Here is a 24,050-nt window from a genome sequence, read left to right as displayed (position 1 = left end):
CTTAAGTGAAAAACAAGTTTGGGAGGCTGAAATCATTAGAAAACGGTTAGTACAACTATTTACTCGAAAATATAATCAAAAGTAAGCAATAAAGATCAAAATGTTACCTTAAAATTTAAACTTACCCTTTTCGTTAAAAAGACAACTGGAAATTACCTTAGCCTGACTCACTTACCTGTCCCCAGCAGAGTCGCCAAGCTGTCAGAACCGTCTTTCGATTAGGCCCCGAATTTGGGCTTCGACTTGGATTAAACGAATTAGAGTCGCCACCGATAATTTATTTTAAGACAAATAGGTTGATCAGATACCATATTTCTTACCTGATCTGCATCTTTCCAAAGATGTGTCGGATTCAGGAGTCGATTACAGTTAAGGAAGGGTTAACATCCTTGAACTGCCCTTTCGGTATTACACAATTTTCAGTTGTCTTAAATTAAGAAAATTGTAATTTAAAATTAAAAGGTAAAAATACGATCTCAATTACTTACCTTAGATAGTTTTAAATGTGTGCCCTTAAGAATGTCAAGAAACCATGTTAGATAAAAAAAGGTAAGAAATAAATAAATAAATTAAATTAAAATGAAGAAAAAAATTAAATAAAAGATAAGATATAGAAAACAAAGATAAAATAGTAAGTAAAATAAATAAATAAATAAATAAAGAAAAATAAAGAAAAAGAAGAAGAAAAATATAAATAATAAATAATAAAAAAAATAAAAAAAATATATATATATATATATAATAAATAAAAACATAAAAAATAGTATATATATATAAAAATTAATAAAACAGATAATAAAAAGTAACATACATATATATATATATATATATATATATATATATATATATGTAATCTAAAAAAATAAAAATATATACTAAAGTAAAAAAGAAAATGTATAAAATGTAAAAAAAAATATTACATGAAAAAATAAATAAAATGAGTAATAAGAGAAATGTGCGTATAAATAAAGTTAAATAAATAAAATAATAATAATTAAAACGTAAATGTAAGGGACCGAATCAAAAGGAAAAACAAATCGATGGGTAAATTTCGAGGGAAAAAATTGATTTGGAGGGAGAATTAAATATTTAAAAACAGGAACACGCCTCAGGGGTAGATCTAGGTTCGAAACCTCACCCCTTTTTGGTCATCGGCGCAACCCACGTTTTGGGTTATTCAAACCAAATCTGAAGAAAAATAACATCCACATGCGAGAAATAAACGAATCAATGTAAAAAATGTATTACCTTTTATTTCTTTTTCGAATCGTTTACAATAGCTTTGCTTTTGTATTTTTTCGTGCTTTTCTCTGTATTTTGTATGTAAACCGTGTGTTACAATAGTGAGTTATAATGACTATTTATAACTCTTGTGGATCTTATTTTTAGGAGTTTGAATTATAGTAGAACTCTATCCTATTTTTAGGAGTTTAAATTCTAGTAAAACTCTATCATATTTTTAAGAGTTTGAATCTTAATAAAATTCTAACGTTATGTTTATTTTTTAAATCCCACTAAATCAGAATTGTTGAGAGTGTTATATCCAAACGAAAATGTGTGTTTTGATAAATGGTAAGGTGGTTAATAGATCCCTGAAAAGTCAGAATAGGATTTAACTGCGAGATGCAATCAAATTTTTAATTTGTTGTCAATGATTCAGCTCTTATCGTACTGGACAAGGACCCAACTTTTCCGAGGAAACAAGGATTTTCCTCAAACTAAACCGACTTCCGGCAGCACTATGATGGTGTCTGTTTGGAATTTTTGAAACTAACCAACTCACTGACATCTTATCGAATTCGGGTTTTAGGGCTCAAGTTGGATCGGGAAGAAAATGGAGGGTGAATCGAATTCTATACGGTCGGCGTTGCTGACGAAGAGTGAGAGTGGCAGACGTGGACGGTTCGGTCGCCGTAACTCGGTGAACTCACTGAGGAATGATTTTTTGTTGAAGTTGCCGGACAAGCTTCGCGCCGGTCTCGACGCTGAATCCCCTTATGACATTGATGTCTCCAAAACCAAAGGCTTAACTTCAGGTATTTTCTTTTCTCAGTTTTCATGTTTGGTTTCCGATAAAAAAATTTGGCTGGAAAATAGCATTCGATTGCGTGTTTTCTTCTTCTTTGGTTAGGTGTAAAGGAATACTACAAAACACAATTCGAGACATTGAAAGACTTTGAAGAAGTCGATGCTATCGATCCGTCTGAAACCACTGATGGAGAAGATGATGATTATGAAGATGAAGAGCAGATTCAACATGAGAGAGCCATGAGGATTTCCAATTATGCAAATGTCATCTTGCTAGTATTTAAGGTAATTTGTTTTCTGTCAAGATTTCAAAACCAACACTTTTTCTGCTGTATCATTTGGGTTTGAATTGTTAAAATAACCATTTCCAGTGTTTGTGCAGCTATATGCTACCATAAGGAGTGGTTCCATAGCCATTGCAGCATCGACATTAGATTCTTTACTCGATCTCATGGCGGGCGGCATACTTTGGTTCACTCACTTGTCAATGAAATCCACAAACATCTACAAGTATCCAATTGGAAAACTAAGGATACAACCAGTAGGCATAGTCATCTTTGCTGCAGTGATGGCTACACTAGGTAGGTTCCTCCCTTGTTCATTGCTGGCTTGGGCTAGTTTAGTATCGTTGTTGCAGTTCAAAAGTGCTTTCGAAAACACCTAGCAGTTAGCTACCTATCCATAATCTCCCTAAACTTTTGCTCTATATAAATTGATGTGAATAGATATGTATGTATGTACGTCTTCAGAAACAATTTTGTGGACTGTTTATGTCAATGAATCTCTTACAACACTGCATATACATACAGGCTTCCAAGTGTTGATCCAGGCAGTGCAGCAGTTAGTAGCAAATGAACCTTCAGAAAAAATGTCAGCAGAGAAATTTCTATGGTTATACACCATCATGTTGACTGCTACAGTTGTAAAACTGGCCCTCTGGCTTTACTGCAGAAGCTCATCAAACAAGATCGTCCGGGCATACGCAAAGGTTTCTGCTTGATTTCTATAGGATTCTTTTATTTTTTACTTTTCTAGTGATTGACATCTTTTATACCACCTTTGGATGCCGATTCCCAGGATCACTATTTCGACGTGGTAACAAATGTGGTTGGATTACTCGCAGCTGTTCTAGGTGATAAATATTATTGGTGGCTTGATCCTGCTGGTGCTGTCGTCCTCGCAATTTACACTATAACGAATTGGTCGGAAACTGTTATGGAAAATGCAGGTAAGCCAAGGATTTCTCTGATATGATCATTAGAGGTTATCTGGTTATTCGTGCATACAGCAAACTGAATACGAGGTTGTCTTGATGCAGTTTCTCTAGTAGGACAAGCAGCTCCTCCTGAGTTTCTACAAAAACTGACATATCTTGTCATCAGACATACTGGAGTCAAGCGAATCGACACGGTTCGAGCTTACACGTTCGGCGTTCTTTACTTCGTCGAGGTTAGTTTCATGCAATTCATCCCGTTAGAAGCAGTTGAACAAAATGTGTGCATATGAAACCGTGGTGATGTTGTTTATACAGGTGGACATCGAACTACCTGAAGATTTGCCATTGAAAGAAGCACACCACATAGGAGAGACATTGCAGATAAAAATCGAGAAACTTCAAGCAGTTGAGCGTGCATTTGTTCATCTTGACTTTGAATGTGAGCACAAACCAGAGCACTCTGTTCTTAGTAGGCTACCCAACACTAAAGACTAAAAATTAGCAGCATCAGTTTTTTCTTTTTCTTCTGCAACTATAAAGAGCATTGGCTTGGGAAATTTGCTTAGCCTTTGAGAAAAATAAATGTAATTAATCAAGCTATAAAGACTTATTTTATTATTTTGAGAATGAATAAATTATCTGTTTATCGATAAATTATTTAATGAGAAAACATTTAGTTCAATTCGGATAATAATTCGATAAATTATTTAATGAAAAAATAATTTACTTCAATTAGAATTTATAATTCGATTCACGAATAAATTAAACTAATTTGACTTCTCATGTGATAAATGATCGCCTACGTGTTGGGCAAATCTTGAGAATAGATCATCAATAATGGTCTCTTCAAAATGATCCCAAGCATGGGTTCAGTAAGTGCTCTAACGTAATTTGCAACCTTTTGCCCACTTTTACTCTTTTCAAATACAAAATTTTCATTACCAACATTATCATCAAAATCCCAATTCAATTCAAAATTTTCAATCAAGTCAGGAGTAAAAGACCCTTCATCTTCGATGGTTTCCCTCAGTTCTTCTTCACAAGGGTAATAGTAAGGCATATTTAATGAATCCACGGAAGCTTCATGCACCAGTCCCTGCAACCAAATATATTGTTAAATGAGTACACCTGTACTTGTACACATATGGACTAATGCATTTAAGTGAATAAAAAATAGTGAACCTCGGCCACCAAATCAAAGAGTGATTTGGTTAAAAGCTTCCACCAGACATTGCTACTGGAATAGATACTGCTCTTACCGATCAAGGTAAGAAGCATTCTTCCTCTACGCATCATTTCTTGAGAAAGAAAGCGCAAAAATTTCAAAATGTCATTTCGATATTGCTGCGAAAAGCTTTGGATATATTCGGTGGGCTTGAGTCTTCTATAAGTATGTTCCCCTTGTTATTCACTAGTCCTCCTGGGACCTGGATAATCATATACCTGTAGTTATACTAATGTTGCCTACGCAATTTAAGTTAAGAAAGAGATGGTAAACTTTGAGAGAAAATGAAGAGCAAAAGAAGAATGTACGAAATGAAGGCTTTGGAAAGTCTTTCGTAAAAGGAACCTGGTGCACCGCCTATGAAGAATGTACGTAATATTTCGTACTAATAATTTTTACAAAATGTTAATATCATTTATCTCACATAAATCCAATCAAAATAATTAGTGTGATAACACATAATCTATTTACAGACAGACCATGAATAATAGCTCACCTATATGTTCATTAAAACGACAGCAATAGCTCACAAATATGATAACGATAGGGAACACTGAGAAAGGGGGATATATCCCATAGTGATATGCGTCCTTACATATAACCATTACGTGGTCATTAAAACCACAAAATTAATTAACTTTGTCTTTTCATCAAACAAATGGTCACCCACATGTTGTGTATATCTTGTGAACAGTTCATCAATTATGATCTCTCCGAAATGACTAGCAAGTATAGATTCATAAACTGCTCTTATGGTTTTTGCAACATTTTGCCCGCTTTTATTCTTCTGACACATAATTTTTGTTGCCATCGTTGTCTTCAAAATCCCAATTCACTTCAAATACTTCTATCTTTTCAAGATTGAACGATCCTTCATTTTGGATGATCTCCCTCACTTCTTCTTCGCAAGGGGTATAAAAAGGCACATTGAATGCTTCCACATCAGATTCTTGCACCAGACTCTGCAAACTAAGCCAGATCCTCAGCTACTTTGTGCAAATGTGAAAACTTAGGTATACCTACTACAGAAACATCCCAAAAAAATCAAAGAGAGGTGATTACTTTCAGAAATTACTTTCAGAAAAAGTTGTATAAAAAAGCTCTGATGCTGGACATGACTATTCTCTTTAACCATATGTTAGCACGGAACTAGGCAAATTTAGAGTTATTGAAATGACTACATACACATTACGCATAGGTTAGAACAGAATCAGGTAAATTTAGAGTTATTGACGTGACTACACACTCGTATGTTTGATATTACAGCCAACACTTATTTGATCAAGTGATAGAAAAAATATAATGGTTAAGATATTGCACATAAATTAAATCCAATTTTTGAGTACAAACCCATCATCTTAACTTGACTCATAAATTATTATGATAATTAGATCTTCACTCACTCATTCATACATATTTGTATGTATATATGTATATATATACATATAAGGTTGTGATCCAATTACACAATGTAAAATTCTTAAGTTTTACATAGATTTAAAATCATTGGATGAGTGAAAATATATGGTTAAGATTGACTCATTTGTGTTTCTAGTGAATATCTTCTTATTTACTATTGTTAATCTCAGCCATATAATTTCACTCATCCAACGGTCCTAAATCTATGTAAAACTAAAAGAGTTTTACATTATGTAACAAGATCTTATCCCTATATATAACCATTGCAAATTGCTGATGATGGTGTAATTATGGAATCTTACAAAATACGTTCATACAACAAATATTACATAGAGAGGATCAGACCTAGAAAGATACAAAAGTCACAAGACTTGTGTGTACTCCAAAAAGAACAAGAAGCAAATCTCAACCTCAATCTTACGTGCATGTTATAATATCTGTTACATTAGATCATTTAGGCCCCGAATGGAAACCAACGTTCATGGAAAGAAGACTGATAGTAAATCATGTAAAACAGGAGTACAAACACAAGTGCTACTCCCCACGGCGACCGTCCTCCTCCGTGAAGCCAATCCTTATCCGGTTCCGGAACTAGGAAATGAATGTTACCCGAAAAGAAGAGAAGCAGAAGCAGAAGCAGAAGAAGGACCGGGGACAGCATGAAGAAGAACTTGATCTGGTTCACGAAATCCTCGTACATGGACTTCAAATTTATGTACCAGGAAAAACCCAGTACCAAGAATAAGATGGAAACAAAGAAACATAAGTGGAGAGGAGGAGGAGGAAACAGATAGTCTAAGAATGAATATCTCAAGTATCTAGCCCTGTATGTTATTTTCAGAGAAAGAGGGTGGGATTCACTCTGTAAAAATTTCTTTAGAATCAACTGATTTGTTTGCAAGAAGAAAGCGGTTTACTGGCCATGCTTATATAGGGAGTCAGTTACTGGTTCAAATTTATTTATTATTAAATAAAGTTTACTAATTAAAATTATTATTTCAACTAAAAAAAGAATATGATAAAATTTTAGAATCGATAAATCCTATTATATTCTTGTTTAAACGATAATAGAAATGTATAATGTTAAAGGCAATTAACCCTATTTATTAGGTACTTTTGCTGTTTTGCTTGTGCATTTTTAGAGCTATTTCCCAACTCTCACTTCAGAGGTGTGCCTCACTCTACCCTATGAATTAGTTAAACCTAAGATACATACAACAGTATTTTAGATAAGATCATGGTGATGAAAAGACTTGGGTTTTTTTTTTCAAAGAAAAATTGTAGAAGTTCAAAAAAATAAATGTTAAGCAATTTTTAATTTTTTAGGAAAATTAATAAAAATGAACAATATATATTAAAATCGCCCTTATATAAAAATAATTTAAATAAAAAATGGTTTATGCTAAGTTAAATTAAAACTTATTTTAAGTTGTTATCAAAGTAGATAAATAGTTAACGATTTTATCATAGTCTACAATTCTACCCTTATCGTCTATACTTGACACAAGTTCTTATATTCAATTCATAATCAAAGAATAAATTGACCAAAAGATTGAATCAAGAAGATGAAAAAAAATTAAAAAAATATCGCTCGACAATAGTTTTAATTGTTTTGAATCAAGAAGATTGAATCATACTTGAATCAAATTAGAGTTCACCAAATCTTGGTTTTTCCACTTAATTGTATTGAATTCTCAACAAAATCCTTTGTTTTCAGACGTGTTTTGATATAGGTTTTTGTTGTTATTTTTCTTTTAATGACTGATGAAAACCATATTTTCTAAACTTTCATTTTGACTATTTTGTTTTTTTTTCTTTTGATACGAGTTCTTGAATTTTGTCCGAAAAGCCTCCCTCGTGGTAGATCTTTAGGTGGCCATATGAGGTCTCACATAAATAATTAATTCACCTGAAACATATGAGAATTTCATCGAGAAAAAGATGGAACCAAACATCAACGGCGGCTATATTCTCATGAACCTAAGAAGAAATGGAGGAGATTATCATTGTTTGGTCTCATGAAGTGTTTTTCATCAGACAGAAAATCAAAATTCTCGAAATACTGGCTTTAGATCCAAAACCAAAAGAAGAAGAAGAAGAACGTACAACAAGGTTGTCCCTACAAATTCATCTTCCATGTCTGAGATCGAGCAAGAACAAAAAGGGATTGATTTGAGCTTAATTATTCTTTCTAGGGATATGATGGGCAAGTGGATTGATTTTATTTTTAAATCAATGGTGAACTATACGGATGGTCCTTCTTCTTCTTCTTCTTCTTCTTCTTCTTCTCCTTCTCCTTCTTCTTCTCATTCTCCTTCTTCTTCTCCTTCTCCTTCTCCTTCTTTTTCTCCTTCTCCTCATTCTCCTCCTCCTCCTCCTCCTCAACAAGGTTGTCCCTACAAATTCATCTTCCATGTCTGAGATCGAGCAAGAACAAAAAGGGATTGATTTGAGCTTAATTATTCTTTCTAAGGATATGATGGGCAAGTGGATTGCTTTTATTTTTAAATCAATGGTGAACTATACGGATGGTCCTTCTCCTTCTTCTTCTTCTCCTTCTCCTTCTTCTTCTTCTTCTTCTTCTTCTCCTTCTCCTTCTTCTTCTCATTCTCCTTCTTCTTCTCCTTCTCCTTCTCATTCTTTTTCTCCTTCTCCTCCTTCTCCTCCTTCTCCTCCTCCTCATCCTCCTCCTCCTCCTCCTTCCTCCTAGAGATATGATGGGTAAGTGGATTGCTTTTATTTTTAAATCAAGGGTATTTATTAAGAATAATCTAGAATAATATGAAAATAATAGATGTGTAGAAGTATTCATAAAATAATTTAAATATTTGTAGTATTTAATGTTATATCTAGAATTATCTATTAGAATGATCTAGATATTTGTAATATTAAATGGTCAAGATATTGACATGTGTCAACAATCCAATGACCACTAAAATCTATAAATAAAGGTAGGTTTTACCATTGTAATAAGAATGAAAAAGGGGAAAAGAGTGTCAAGAGTGTGAGTTAAAGAAAGAGAGCTTAGAGATGGAGAATAGAAAAATAGTGGGGTAAGTGTGTAGTTTGTAATTGTATTTTGTTTTAAGCTTTTATTTTTAAATCAAGGGTATTTATTAAGAATAATCTAGAATAATATGAAAATAATAGATGTGTAGAAGTATTCATAAAATAATTTAAATATTTATAATATTTAATGTTATATCTAGAATTATCTATTAGAATGATCTAGATATTTGTAATATTAAATGGTTAAGATATTGACATGTGTCAACAATCCAATGACCACTAAAATCTATAAATAAAGGTAGGTTTTACTATTGTAATAAGAATGAAAAAGGAGAAAAGAGTGTCAAGAGTGTGAGTTAAAGAAAGAGAGCTTAGAGATGGAGAATAGAAAAATAGTGGGGTAAGTGTGTAGTTTGTAATTGTATTTTGTTTTAAGCAAAAAGTGTTATTTTTCTTAAGTTTCTCGATTAAGCTTTGATTTGTTTTAAGTTCTTAACACATTTGTGTTAGTTTTATTATATGGTCGGTTATACCATCTAATTGATATATGGTCGACTCTATCGCCTAAATGATATATGGTCGGCCATGCCGCCTAAGTATTATTGTGCACTAAGAATTTATAGAACTAAAAGCTAACCAACGTGAAAGGGAATTAATATAGTATTAATGATATATCATAGGTCCTCTATAGTGAGTATGAGTTCGGCTCGTTGAAGTTTCCAACAGAGGCTTTTAAAGAAGATATTGCCATGTGTGGAGGAGCGTTGAGGGACCATAAGAGAAAAGTTTGTGCTATGTTTTCTGGCCGGTTGTTGCAAACTGCTCAGATCAAGCAGAGCTACTTGTAATAAAACTAGCAATGGAGGTGAATTTGGAATCAGGGAAGATCACTGCTTTTGGAGTAGAAGTGGTGTCGGATTGAAAAGTTGTATTATCATGGGTGAATTATCCTGGGTTGAGGCCATGTATGTTCTAAAATTCTTTTAGAAATTTTGACAATATAGTAAATCAAGTGAGAAAGGTTCGATTCAGTTTTGCGTATCGTCAGTACAACAATATGATAGATTTATTAACAAAGGACGGAATGAGGAAAGCGTCAATTCTTAGAACGTGGTAATGATTTCTTGAGAAGTTTCATTAGTGGATGGGTATATTCTATCGAGTTGCGATTTGTCAAAATATTGTTTATTGCTATAATATTTATGGGTGTTAGTTCTAATCAGTCTTTAAAATATTTTGAGGTACTAAGAGGATGTAGATGATTCGATTTTGTGTTGTGCATGAGTCAAATAGACTGCTTTGAGATTCTAAGAGGATTGCATGTACTGGTGTATGGACTTTGTCCATATTATGAAAAAAAAATACTTACTTGTGCTAAAAAAATTGTTTTAATTTTTAATTGTTAATTCAAACTTTTGATAATGAGTTAATGGTCAAAAAACTAAAACTGAATTGATCGATAACCTAAAGAATCAAAACCATTTTTTGAACTAATGATCAAAATCAGACAGACAAAAAATATAAAGAATCATTCATATAATTTACCCTTAAATCAATAGACGGCATTATGTGTAATTATTTTATTGATTGGAATTAATTTAATAGAAATAATTGATTTGATACATAATTTTTTTGTTGATGTGATATTATGTCATGTCATCATTTACTTACACGTTAATATATTACATCAATATTTTAATTCACGTGAACTTGTCTAATCATCAAAAAAATATTAATTATCAGTCAATTAACAGTTTTAATATAAAAAGAATTATTTTGATTTAGAATAAAACGATGATAGTTAAAATGTTTAGAAAAGAATTAGAGATTAAAGTAATTATCCGATTAAACGTTAGAGATTATTTTTGACATTATATTGAAACTATTTACATGTTTTACCTTATATTCTAATTTATTTTCTTAAATAATTATTCAATATCTCAAAAATATTTTTTATTTTCTTTAATATTTTGATAAATAAGCCATTTTTTTGTGGGCATTAGTTACTTACCGGTAAAAGTCGGTGAAATGGAGGGTGCCAATATATAAAAAGAATCAAGGACTAGGCAAGTTGTTTGTTAACATTAAAATTTTCTCTTTTGGCAAGTAAAAGTATGGGTTTCAGTGTCTTTCTCCCTTCTTATTCATTACGGTTCATTTATTTATAATATGATGTATCTGTAGTGTCTGCAGTGGGTAGAGTATTTGTATGAATTCAATGATGGGATCAAATCATGTTGGGACGTGCCGGAATGTGTATGGGTTGGATTTTAGGCTAATTTTATCTGATTTAAAATATATATTTTTTATTTAATTTAATTTGAGTTTAGAGTGACTTCATAAGACTCGAAATTCAGTCTATTTTTTAAGATAAAATATTAATCTGAATTGACCTAAACTGATACAAATATATTTATAAAAAAACTCTTAATTTTATTTTATAAAATAGAGATCTAATTGAAAAAAATAATAACATATAGATGTATTATTGTAATTATCCCTAAATATAGTTATATTATTTTTTCGAGTCAAATATTTTTCATCCTAAACCCAAACATACCCCGAACTTATCCTCTAAAAGTCCGACTCAACACGACTCAAACTCAAAATATTTTAAAATAAAACCCTACCCAATAAAATTAGATCGAATCGAAACTCCCTTAGCCAAACGTGTAAGGTAAAGGTTCTTTCAAATTTACTTCCCAGAAGATTTTTTCCATTATGTATAATGTATATTTAGTTCTACTCACTCCAAATTATATAATAAAGATTTGAAGTCAAGTAATAAGCATCTAGTAATTTGGGAGTGCAAAGTGCATGGCGAAGGGGGTGACGCTCATATTTTCATAGACAATAATGCACAATCGCACACTGCTTTGCCTTTTACCCATACGCATGATTTGACAAAAAAGAAAAGGAAGATAGTCCTGCCGCTGCGTGGGAGAGCTTCAAGTCATGGCATCGTTAAAGTGGGTAGGGCACCAATGCCCCTTTAGGTCATCGCATCGTTAAAGTCGGTAGGGCACCCCACGGGTTAGGTTCACCAACCAAGTTTTGATTTTCTAAACACCACATCAATATTACATATACAAATGTAGACCTGAAAAACTTAATTCGGATTTGATTATACGAATCGATTTATTTCATTTAAGATTTGATATAAATCCGAATATGATGAACTAAATTTGATTTAAACCAAACAAAAAAATAATCCGAATTGAAACCAATTTGAATTTTGGTTGGACTCATACAAACACAAATTGAAAACAATCCGAACCAAAAATAACTTGAACCGAACATCGACCTGATTTTAATATGACAATTGAGTCAAAATTGATCTATGGAGAAATAAGAGCCATCTTCTCACGTCCTATTCGGAATGATAGCGCAGATTTTGCCGGAATTATAGCGCCATTAAATCGGTGTTGGATGTGTTTGTTGAGGCTAGGTGGGTCGGTATGGCGTTGCTGATCGTGGATTCTTATTCTCTTGTAGTTTTAAATTGGAACAATAACTCTTCACGGATTGGTTGTCACATTACGAGAAGTTGAGACAAGAATTTTTTAAAGCTTGATGGTGAATATATAAATTTAGTTAACGAGATAGAGGTTTGAAGTTGCTGTAACTTATCGTGACTTTACGTTTAGCTACGGGGAGGCTCGGATAGCTAGATTGCTGGATGTGTATGGAAGTTTGTTCTATGTTTCTCTGCAGTGTTGTTCTGTCATTGGAATTACATCGGTTTTGTCTTATTTTGTTTGGTTGTTTCTACTCTTCTCCTCCATTTAAGAGGTATGCAATCAAGCTATAAATAGACGACATTTTAATAAAACTATTTTACCGATAAAAAATTGAATCAAAATAACCGAATAGATTACTTTTTATTATTATCTCTTTTTTAATAATGTGATAAATAAATAAAAATTGTAAAACTAAAATCCAACTTAACTAAATTGAATTTAACACATTTAAACTTAACTAAATGGGTATATTACTGTTTTGATCATTCAGTTTTTTTTAAAAATAATTTGATCATTCAACTTTGGAATTGCTTTTATTTTTGATCAGTTAATTGCTAAGTCTCTAATGACAGTCCCAAAATGTTGAGTTCTGAGATTCTTTTAATGAAAATCTCCTAAATTTTAATATTTTCTTCTTAATGATTGACTTATCTTTCTTCGATCTATAATTTTAATGTTTAATCAAAATAAAACTAATATATATTATTTTTCTCTTCCTCTTTGACTTCTTTACCATTCGAATTTTAGAATAAAAGAAAATTTCTACAACGCTCGTCGAGCGTGGATGATCACCGTTAACGATGAGCACCATTAAATTAATTTATAAAATATTAAATTATAAAGTACTAAATGTATACTTATAAATTAGTTAAAAATCTAAATGTAGTTTAATTAAAATACAATATTTATAAAACATTAGTTTTTTAGGGTAAAGTATATCATTGACCACCTAACTATTTACCCCTTTTACTTTAACCACTGATTCTTTTAATTGTCAATCGGGTCACCTAACTATTTAAATCTTGTCAATCAAGCCACCTATCGTTAAATAATAACGGAGATGATATGACAATTAATAAATTTGTATAATTACACATTCAGTCCTCATTACTTACACATTATATTAATTTGGTCCTAACTTTTAATTAATTCAGTAAATTTAATATTCAATCAGATGGTGGCATGTGTCACTATGTGATTGGATTTTTTTTTAAAAGTTTATTTAATTTAATAAATTTTCCATCCAATCAAATGGTGCCACGTGTCATCAATTGAATGAATAGAAAATAAATTGTATTAATAACAACTATTGATGGGATTTGAACCCAAGACATGAGGAAAGTAAGCAAATGCCCCAACCATTGGGTTGCACCATTCAAATAAGAAACATATCACCGCATAATATATATAATTAATGGCAATAAAAAAAGGAAAATGACCTAATAAGAACTCCAACATGGAATAATTGAATAATATGATATATACACACAAATATTATAATTGATTAATATGTGAACGTATTTTATTTATGTTTTAAATCATTTTAATGAAAAAATAAAAATAATATTAATATGTTGTTTATAATTGAAATATAACAAAGAGTTTTGTTGACTTAGAATTTTTCTGATAGTTGAAGGCTTATCGTAGTAAGCATTTTAACTTATGCATTGACTTGTTTATATCCTGATTAGAGTAAGAATTTTCTATTTTATTATTTATTCATTATATATTTGAAGAAAATTTTAGGGGAAACTTGATTTTATTGAATTGGTCTATTTTAATATAGAGTTGTTAAATAAGATTATAATCATATCAACGTTATAATATTTTAAAAATATAAGATATGATACATTTCAGTTCAATAAAATTAGAATAATGAAGATAATTTATTAATTTAAAATATGTAAAATGATACATTTCAATTATAACATATTAAATATACTTTTTTTTTCATAAAATGTGATTTAAAATATAAATAAAACATATTCATTTATTAATGAAATTAGACAAATTTAGTGATCCGTCTTAGTGGTTAGGGTGCATAGTTTTTTTTTTTGCTTGTGTCCCAAGCTCAAACCTTACCAGCAGCTGTTATTGATTTAATTTATTTTTCATTCATTCAATTGGTGACACGTGTCACCATTTGATTTGATGAAAAATTTATTAAATAAAAAATATTAGAAAAAATCCAATCACATAGTGACACATGTTATCATCGGATTGAGGATTAAATTTATTGAATTAAATAAAAGTTAGGACCAAATGTATAGAATGTGTAAGTAATAAGGACTAAATGTATAATTATACAAATTTTATTAACTTTCATATCATTTCTTCCTTTAATATTTAATGACAGGTGACTTGATTGACAAAATTTAAATAGTTAGCCGACCCGATTGACAAAATTAAAAAATCGGTGGTTAAAATAAATGGGGTAAATAGTTAGGTGATCAATGGTATAATTTACCCTAAAAACTAATGTTTTATAAATATTATATTTTTATTAAATTACATTTAGATTTTTAATTAATTTTTAATTATATGTTTAGTATTTTATAATTTAACATTTTATAAATTAATTTAATGATGTTTATCATTAACGGTGTTCATCCGTGCTCGTCGAACGTGACAACATCATCCAGAAGAAAATATGATGACAACAGTGAATTAAGGGAAGTTTTACAATATCTCCCTTTCACGAGAGAGGCGCTAATTTTTTCTCCAGCGAGGCGGTGGCTGCCCCTTTCACGAGGCAGTAGCCGCCTCCACCAACGTCCCTGCTGTTTTTTGCTTTCCTTCGACCGCTTCTCCCAAGTTCTCAAAAGTCCAACGTTGTGAAGTTGAATCCTTTTTCCTGTTCTTTGAACAAGGGATTGGTCGGCCCACTCTGGTGTTTTTGGATTTAAGGTTCATTGGCTTTCGTCCCCATTTTTTGCTTCTCGATTGATTGGGTGTTCTCTTCTAGTTTTGGTGAGATCGTTTCTTTTTCTACCAGTTGTGATTCCATTCCTACTTCTAATCGACTATTGTTTCGTGCTTGAGTTTTGGTTTACTCTCAATATTAGTTTCATAGTTTTTTTTAGATACTGTGTGGTTTCAAGTTAGCCTTTGGAGTCAGATTGAGATAGTTTGTTCTGCTCGCTAGATGTTTGTGTTAAAGCCTTAGTGAACCAATCTTTTGCTTGTTTGAAAATACAGTATGAGGGTGAGTGTTTCAGGGCTTCCTTTGGAACTGCTCTTTTGTTTGTGGATATCGTACCATTCTTTTTCATTAGAAAGGTTATGGCAGATTGTGGGTCACTATGTGAGATTTTGTGTGTATACTTTCCAAAGATGAGGAGTCGAATAGTTTCGAGGATTGGTTTCGTTATTGATGTCGATTCTGATAGTGGTGTTCTCAAGGTTTTAGCATCAACATTTTTGGTTGATTTTGGCTATTTGCTTGCTCGTTGGTGTTGCTTTTAATTGATGTTCATCGTCCGATCTTGCGGTTGTGTAATGCTTTGTTGTCTTTGCGATCTGATTTATGTGTGATCCTCCGTAGTTTGGGGAGCTGGGTGATGTGTGCTTCTTGCTCTTGTGGATGGGTATTGTAAAGGGGAGGCAGAGTTTGTGTTGTTGTCTCCATAATGGATTGGGTGTGACGTGATTTTATTGTTTTACGTATTGCAAGAGATGTATTGGGTCAGCTGGGAATGAGTCAATAGTTTTGGTTCTATGGTTATCTGCTTATGTCCTGCTCGAGATTTGGCAGCTTGAGTATTTTGGGTCGAACTTCTTTGTGTGGATGAGGCAGTGGGCATCGTTTCCTCAACTTTGACAGGCGGTGTTTCAATAATCGGGTGATTGAGTTCTCGGGTATGCATTGTCTTGGGTATTAGGAGGTTGTCAGAGATGGTGCTCTGTCATGCAGGTTCCCATTCCCACATGCTGTTCTTTTTGTAGGATTCAAGGAGTTTGTCGGGTGTATGCAAGTCCTATTTGAGCTCTAAGGCTATTTTATTGGATTAGGGTCAGCTAGTGAGTTTATTTTTCTTAGAACGTTGCCCTTGGTCAAGTTATGGGTGATTCTGCAGTTTCGATTTGTTGTGTAGTTTCATTCCTCGAGTATCGTTGTCTGTGTATGTTTCTCAGTGTGTTTTTTATTCTTATTTTCAGATTGTCAGTGGTGGTTGTATTTTGTGTCGGATTGGGGCTTGTGGTAGGGTGTAGGTACGGCCTGAATGTTGTAAGAGTTTTATGTGTTTTAATCTTTACCATCTCAAGATACACTCTTTTTCTTCCATTTAGGATTAGGGAGGTTTTTTAATGAGGTCATTGAGGTGGTTTACTTTGTTTTTATATAATACAAAGTACCCTCTTTAAAAAAAATAAGGGAAGTTTGAAAACTTGAGTTTGACATGAACGCTTCAAGAGATTTTTACTTTAAATATGCCAAAATAGAAATAATTTAAAAGTTGAAATTAGATAAGAATTAAAATAAAATTGAATGCCAACAATGAAACCGAATTTCAATTTTCTTAATTTATTGTAGTCAATTCTAGTTAAATCTGAAACCTATTAACATCCAAGTGATTAAAAATTCAACCATGCTCCATTATATGTAATTCTGTAAAGGAAATAAACATAAAAATAAAATAAAGTTTCCAGAAGTCTGCTGAATCACTATATAGACAGAGAGGGAAAACAGCCCACCAAAATTACTCCACTACATAGAGTATCCTGAAATTTTCCCACCGCAGAATCATGGCTAGAATTTTTCCAACCCTAGCGCCCAATTCTTCTTCTTCATCATCATCTTCTTCATTACTTCAGCTTTGGCAGATGACGAGAGCTTCTTGCGAACAGCGGACATGAAGCTTTTGGGGCTGGATGAGAAGGAAAAACTCAGCCACTTCAAGTTATACTGGCACAACGTTTTGGCAAGGCGACACCCAACGGCGGTCTGCGTGGTTCCGCGGTGAAAGAAATCGTCGACGTTCTTCGGGGAGATCACCATAATAGACGACCCTTTAACGATGGGACCTGAAAAGAGGTCGAAAGTGGTGGGGAGAGCACAAGGGCTTTACACCGCCACGTCCGAGGAAGAAGTTGGGTTGTTGATATCGATGAATTTTTCTTTCATGGAAGGGAAATACAATGGGAGCACTATAACGATACTGGGGAGTGGGGAGGAACACTATATTTTCCAAAGTGAGAGAGATTCCGGTGATCGGAGGGAGTGGGGTTTTCAGGTTTGCTAAAGGCTATTTTGAGGCGAGAAATTTCCATTTTGATCAGGCCTCCGGAAATGTTGTGGTTGAGTATACTTGTTATGTCATGCATTACTAATTACGTTATCCTCCATGTTTAGCCTTTGTTTTAATCTTCACTTCTGTTCATGCTTTCAGCTTCTTATATGAAACAATTACTTTGTTAGAGGATGTACTTGTTATGAAATAATTGTGATCGTAATTACTTGATAATAAATGGCGCATATTTCAACCATTTGAACCCCAACTTCATAGAGAATGTGGTCTCTTCTACTTTGAGATGACTCAAAGCATGATTATAATTCATGCCCCCTTCCTCTTCAGTGGCTTTATTAAAGCATCTGAACCAAACACTTTATTAAACTTAAATTACGCACAGGGATTTGCAACAACCAACTGTCCATTTTCATTCATATTTGCTATAACCCACGGTTTTTCGGTTTGTCCAACTAGAAATGGCCTTATTCCACAAATTTACGATAACTAATTGTCCATTTTCACTCGTAAATATATTGTTTTTAAAATAGGTTCACTGTGTCGATTTAAATTTGCATTCATATATCGATGATCATATATCAAAGTTAAATTTTGTCAATAACTTCGCATTTATAAAGGGTTTTCCGGTAAGCAAAGAGTTGCCAACGGTAAATTTCTGACACTGTTACAATCGATGATGGGAGAAGCTTCGATGGTTTTTAGTTTAGTTTTTAAGCAAAATTAAAGTCCTGTATTAATCATGATTTTCAATAAATATATATGATCTAAGTATAATTGTATTGGAATTAAAACTAAACTTCTATTAATCAATGACAATGAGTGTTGGTCTAAGCGGTTGGGATTCAGGAATTTAAGCTTGTAAGACTAAGTTTAAATCCGACCACCGTCAGTCTTGGTAGGTAATCTGTAAATTCTTATGTAAATTTCAATTGGGTCTTATGTATGCCCTGACCCTGGACTAGGGGAGTCACCCTAGACCTAAACTTTTATTTACCAAAAAAAAGAATAAAGGATTAATCACATAGAGGTCTTTGAAATTTTTAATAAGAATAATTTATTTAATGAAAGTATTTTAGTGTGTCACATTAGTGATATATTTTTCTATGCAACGTTCACTCTGGTCTCATTCATTAAATTATATATAAAATTTCTTTTTAACCAAATAGTTTGGGTTTTTCTTTAATTTTAATTTTAATTATTTATAGTTTTATGATATGAATTGATTCAATTTAATTATCGATTTTCGTTAACCATATATATATAATCGAGAACTGAATATGTAGTTTTATATTATTTTTATTAATTATCACATCAACTCAGTGAAATGTTAACAATAGTTAAGTGATAATGGTGTAGTTTAGCCTAATATATATTTATGCTTTCTGCATGCAAAGTGTACCTTTCATACGTCACGTTGTTGTGCTCCATTACGCAGAAGTGATCGTGTGGTGAAAATCCCATCAATCTGTTATCGGTTTTGGCCAATCTTTATAACTTTGAATAATTATTTTGATGATCGATTAATATACAAATCTTTAAATCGTTATATATTTAAAAAATTTATTAATTTTTTATTTTGTATTGATAATATATTTTAACTCTCTAATATTTTATTAATTCATTCCACTTAAAACTTTAAAAGTTCATGTTCTAATATAAAATTGTGTCCATTCTCCGCCTAATGAAACATGTTTCGAAAAAAAAAATGCTTTCACGGTTGAATGAAATTAGAGGGTCAGAGTTTAGAGAAATCCCGAAACGGGGCCGGTGTGGTCGTATTGATTTGTGGACATTCGTTTGCAATGTAGCATGGTTCATGCACGAGTGTTGAGACACATTATTGTAATATCATTTTCTAATTTAAGAAATAATGAAAGACAAAACATCTATATAAACATCTTTATATGTTTGTACATCTCAAAGCATCTTAAAGACTAGCATACTACAACTTGAACAAGACATAAAATGACTTGCATTACATACTACAAAACATAAAAGTTCACACCAAAAAGGACCAGTCCTAAATTCCAAATGACCTAAGATTTACATGTATCTGCTGCTCTTCATATATGTAAAGGCATAACCTCATCAATATTGAACCACCTCACCTGCAAATGCACCATGGGATAACATCCAAGCTGTTCTTCGATTTCTCAAAAGCCCCCTTGGTCGTCTTCGTTGTTTCACTTCTTCAAGTTGATCACAACCGAAACATTCCTAATGTGGATATCTATCAGTCCCCTCCCCTGGTGGCTTACCGTTGATATCAATCACCATAGCAAGAATCACAACATCGGGAAAGGTAACGGAGTATATAGACGGCTTTTCCATTCAGGAGGTGCTTGAACCGTGAAATATTGGTTAACGAATAAACATTTTGAGATAAGAATACCCGGGCAAGAAAATTCTAAACAAATGCGGGAAATTTAGTATATTTGAATCCCCCTTATCATGCTTGGAGCACCTGACAATGAATGATATGACTTCTCAAGCTACTTCGCCCTGCTATACTCGACCATATATTTGTAAAAAGAGTCCTGAAATGTCCTCTGCCAGCAATATTTTCCCAAAGCTGAGGGTTGCTTTCAACCTCTTTATCCGGGCTGGAAACGTCAACGATACTTATGCTCATGTTATTGCGAATGACACAAAGCTTGCCATTGAGAGGAACTAGGCCAGCAGCCTCCAAGGCTCGAGAACTCCCCAAATGGAGCTTACTATCAATAAACTTACTCCAAGAATCTGTGGCTCCATCATACACCCTAAGCTTGCATCCATCACGGCAATCTGGGGCATAGAGCTGTCCATTTAAAGATATACTAGGGTTGCGCCAACCAGAAACCATCCCACCACTAGCAGGAGACCAGGAATTAGATTCAGGATCATATACTTCACTCATAACCTCTCGATGGGACCCCAGCCCTTTTACAAACCACTTCCCATCATAAACTACCCCAATGAAAGGTACCATAGCTGTGCTCATATCTTGAACAAAACTCCATCTGTTTTTGTTAGGATCATAAACTTCAGCAGATCGTAAAGTCCTATGAATTCCCTCACATTCTCCACCAGCCACATAAAGGCAATTATTTATTACACAGGAACCAATGAAATGGCGTTTTCGAAGCATATCTGGTGCTCTGTGCCATTTGTTTGTCCGGGCACTGTAGAAAATAACACGTCTCATTGAACCCCTTTGTCGATCCTTTCCTCCAAACAAGTACAGGTGGCAACCACTTAGAACAGCACAGCCAAAACCAACGGCCTCAGAGTACTCCCTTGGAACCGGAGGAAGTGGCTGCCAGAGCTGATAGATTGGGTCAAATGCATTCCATGATATCTTTCCATCACGATCTCGTTTGAAGACATAAACCCACTCTTCTGCCATTCCAAGACTTTTCCTAAGAGAATAAAAGAAGTTACCAGCCAGAAGCCTGTACCATCTCTTGCAAACTACACGGAGTTTTTGGTGTTCAGCACGAGGAACTCGAATCAGACAAGCAATGGCAAGATCATCAGGAAGGCCAGGGAGAAGAGGTGGCTGGACTCGAGTCCTCTCTCTGCGAGAGCTTTTACTCTTGTGTGCATTGGGATTGATATCAGGTTGGATACAAAGCTTCGATCCTGGGACAAATTTTCTTGCCTCGGCAACTGTCTTCAATCCAGAATCCACTTTACAATAGCATGATACAGAATCAACCTGAAATTTTTTTCCAGTTAGGAGCAAAAAATTATTAGCTTCTGAATATGATAAAGGTGTAGAACAGGAAAAAAGAAAGAAACTATCCATACATCATAATTGATCAATCCTTGTGCCTTCCTTACAATTAATGTACTTACAAAGAATGTCAACAAAAAGCAGCAATGAAAAGCTTTCAACTTTTCTTGAGACAAATCAGATATGACCAGTTGATAACCCCGAGTATTTGTTTAGTTGCTATGAAAAGCTGTTTAATTTACCATGACATGTTCTAGATGTCGCATTGTGACAAGAATTCTACTAAAAGCTTCAGATACTGAAGCTACAATGCAAGTCTTCAGGAAAATTCATTATCTGGAATTTCTTGTTTTGTACAAAGATCGGAGGGCATCCACTTTACCAATTTTAAAACTACTTACACATCATTAGCTTTAGTCAATAACCAAAATATAAGAGTTCATCTTCACTCCAAGAACCTTTGCATCTCAGATTTTCCAGAAATAATATAGAAGCTCTAATACTCCACATTTCTTGTTGGTCTACAGAAAAACGGTACTCCAAGTTTCTTGTCTTCAAAGAAAGAAGGGAAATTCCTTTTATTGCAGTTTCTTGGGAGGTATTTAGATTGAAGAACATGCAGTTAACCCATTCTAAAACCAGTGCTGGCATCATTAGTTCCAGTAATCGTATTATAAGAGTTTCATCTTATGAACTCCCAGTAACTTCGCATCCAAGATTTTTCAGAGATAATAGAGAAGCTGTAATACTCTACATTTCTTTACCAGGAACAAGCATAAAGCATTTACAAAGAAAGCGAGTAGGCCTTCCATTCTTCGTCCTCCTTTCTGTCAAGGAATGGATTTTGATTTGAAAAATAAAGATGTAAAAACTCAGGCAGACAAGGAAATGATAGAACTGTATTCATATCAAACAAAGTAATACAACAGTTGTAAAGAAAACAAAAATCTAAATAAAAAGGTAATATCTCAATGTACCAGCTAAAAGAAGAAAATGTATATGAACAATACTTAATCTAGCAAACTTTGGAGCAAAATCCATTATATTTTGAGCAGAAATTGTAAAATTTTCATAAAAATTGAAGAGAAAAGGACTCCAAAACTTGGAACCAAGCCGAAAACAAAACCGATAAGCAGCAAAACTGAAATACATAGAACCAAATCACCGCTAAAAGAATTATAGATCGGGTCAAAAGTGTTTGATCTCATAACCAAGAGCTTCCCCGACGAAAGAACAACCCAATGAAGATTAAAGAGAGCAGAACTCCCACCATCAATAAACAAATCAACTAAGCCTTCAAAAAGGACAAAGAACCCATTGTCCAGCAAACTAAGCCCTACCAAAGTAAAAATTCTAGAATCCTACTTTCCATATTAAGTAAAAATTCTCCATCTAGGTATCTTCAAATTTTCATGACAACTAAATCCCAAAGAGGAGAATTGTCAGGATCTTCAAATCAAGTTTTCAACACATTTATCAACTGTGCATCACTAAAAAATATATATATAAAGGGTCAAAGATGACGTTAGAACTTACCAATGGAGCTTGAACTCGAAACCCTCTGAGAGCATTAGGTGACTGCTGGGAAATGGATTGCTCCATCCTTTAGATAGAGTCAAACCCTACTATTGCCTAACTCAGATCAAGAAACCCAATTCAGAGACTCAATACTCAGAATCCCATCCTCCAACCTTGAAGATATAAAACTTTGAACTGTCCTTGTTACTGTAAAACTTATAAATGTAAATTACACAGTATTATTTATATATATATATATATAAGACTTTATTTGCATTTTATTTCAATAAAACGTCAACAACTTTTAATGGGTAAAATACGCCAAAGGTTACCAAATCAAGTTCGAATGATCATTTTAATCATTGAACTAATAAAATTATAAAATAAATTTATTAAATTATTATAAAATATCATTGTGATGTTATAATAAGTGTAAAAATTTGATTAATTTAATTACCACTCTATAACAATATGATAAACTTCGTTATTATTTTTTAATAATTTAATAAAATTTAATGATTAATTTATAACTTTTAAAAAAATCAATAATTTAAATGACCATGAGCATAGTTCAATGGCCCCTATTATATTTTCCCCAATTTTAATTTACACGCTGGACACATGGCTCTCACCAACTAAGTTCCTTAAATTAGGTAGTCTTACGTAACGAAATTAATTTGTCATTTAATGAAGGATTTATGTTAAACTCTTGAGTGAATTTAATTTTAAATTTAATTAATGTTAAAGTCCTATCGCAAGACAAAGGTAGCTTGAATGACTTAACTTAATCGTTTACAATTGTTAGGTCAAAACCCACTTTAGACGGTGCAAGAGACAGAAATCGCTGCTCCCATCTTTTATTTTCGTATCTTTCTTTTAAGATTTCTATAATAAACTAAATTAAATGCTAAATTTTAAATAACAAAAATATTCTTTAGTTTTTACTTAATTGATAATATTGATTATATAACTTTAAAATTAATTATTATATGAATTCGATAATATTTGATCAAATCGGAATTCATTGAATATGATTTCTCTTTTATCATTCTCAAGCTTTTACTAATTTTGTCAAAACTCATTATTAATTTTTTTAGGAAAAGAAAAAAGAAAACTTCTAATATGTTTATTTTATAATTTATATAGA

At 32.8% G+C, this 24,050-nt stretch overlaps 3 protein-coding genes and 1 pseudogene across 3 annotated transcripts; 2 read left to right on the top strand and 2 right to left on the bottom strand.

Moving 5' to 3' along the window:
- The first annotated feature begins 1,693 nt into the window (after positions 1–1,693).
- LOC120161587 (metal tolerance protein 4-like) lies at positions 1,694–3,783 on the top strand. Its single transcript, XM_039171807.1, has 7 exons — positions 1,694–2,036; positions 2,132–2,313; positions 2,411–2,609; positions 2,838–3,016; positions 3,106–3,256; positions 3,347–3,477; positions 3,560–3,783. Exons 1-7 carry the CDS (start codon positions 1,835–1,837, stop codon positions 3,737–3,739), a joined length of 1,224 nt encoding a protein of 407 aa, XP_039027738.1. The 5' UTR covers positions 1,694–1,834; the 3' UTR covers positions 3,740–3,783.
- Positions 3,784–4,043: 260 nt separating this feature from the next.
- Positions 4,044–4,537, bottom strand: LOC120162338 (benzoate carboxyl methyltransferase-like). The gene is made up of 2 exons (XM_039172502.1): positions 4,427–4,537; positions 4,044–4,340 (listed from the first exon to the last, which is right to left on the bottom strand). Exons 1-2 carry the CDS (start codon positions 4,535–4,537, stop codon positions 4,044–4,046), a joined length of 408 nt encoding a protein of 135 aa, XP_039028433.1.
- A 12,627-nt stretch (positions 4,538–17,164) lies between these two features.
- LOC120162040 lies at positions 17,165–17,749 on the top strand (annotated as a pseudogene).
- A 2,357-nt stretch (positions 17,750–20,106) lies between these two features.
- Positions 20,107–23,096, bottom strand: LOC120161840 (F-box/kelch-repeat protein At1g55270-like). The gene is made up of 2 exons (XM_039172047.1): positions 22,922–23,096; positions 20,107–21,367 (listed from the first exon to the last, which is right to left on the bottom strand). The coding sequence occupies exons 1-2, from the start codon at positions 22,985–22,987 to the stop codon at positions 20,117–20,119; spliced, it is 1,317 nt and encodes a 438-aa protein (XP_039027978.1). The 5' UTR covers positions 22,988–23,096; the 3' UTR covers positions 20,107–20,116.
- Between the last annotated feature and the right edge of the window lie 954 nt (positions 23,097–24,050).

The sequence above is a fragment of the Hibiscus syriacus genome, unplaced genomic scaffold (assembly GCF_006381635.1).
Source record: "Hibiscus syriacus cultivar Baekdansim isolate YM2019G1 unplaced genomic scaffold, ASM638163v2 tig00111402_pilon, whole genome shotgun sequence".
NCBI classification, from domain to species: domain Eukaryota; kingdom Viridiplantae; phylum Streptophyta; class Magnoliopsida; order Malvales; family Malvaceae; genus Hibiscus; species Hibiscus syriacus.
Note: the sequence above shows the minus strand (reverse complement) of the source record. Positions and strands in the feature narration are given on the sequence as shown.

What these genes read in the sequence shown, in the direction of transcription:
- LOC120162338 (XM_039172502.1), bottom strand. Translation starts at nt 4,537, where the DNA reads ATGCGTAGAGGAAGAATGCTTCTTACCTTGATCGGTAAGAGCAGTATC. An exon ending in TCTTTGATTTGGTGGCCGAG is followed by an intron (nt 4,341 to 4,426) that starts GTTCACTATTTT and finishes ATTTGGTTGCAG; the next exon opens with GGACTGGTGCATGAAGCTTC.
- LOC120161840 (XM_039172047.1), bottom strand. Translation starts at nt 22,987, where the DNA reads ATGGAGCAATCCATTTCCCAGCAGTCACCTAATGCTCTCAGAGGGTTT. An exon ending in TTCGAGTTCAAGCTCCATTG is followed by an intron (nt 21,368 to 22,921) that starts GTAAGTTCTAAC and finishes AAAAAATTTCAG; the next exon opens with GTTGATTCTGTATCATGCTA.
- LOC120161587 (XM_039171807.1), top strand. Translation starts at nt 1,835, where the DNA reads ATGGAGGGTGAATCGAATTCTATACGGTCGGCGTTGCTGACGAAGAGT. An exon ending in TCATCTTGCTAGTATTTAAG is followed by an intron (nt 2,314 to 2,410) that starts GTAATTTGTTTT and finishes GTGTTTGTGCAG; the next exon opens with CTATATGCTACCATAAGGAG. An exon ending in TCGTCCGGGCATACGCAAAG is followed by an intron (nt 3,017 to 3,105) that starts GTTTCTGCTTGA and finishes GCCGATTCCCAG; the next exon opens with GATCACTATTTCGACGTGGT.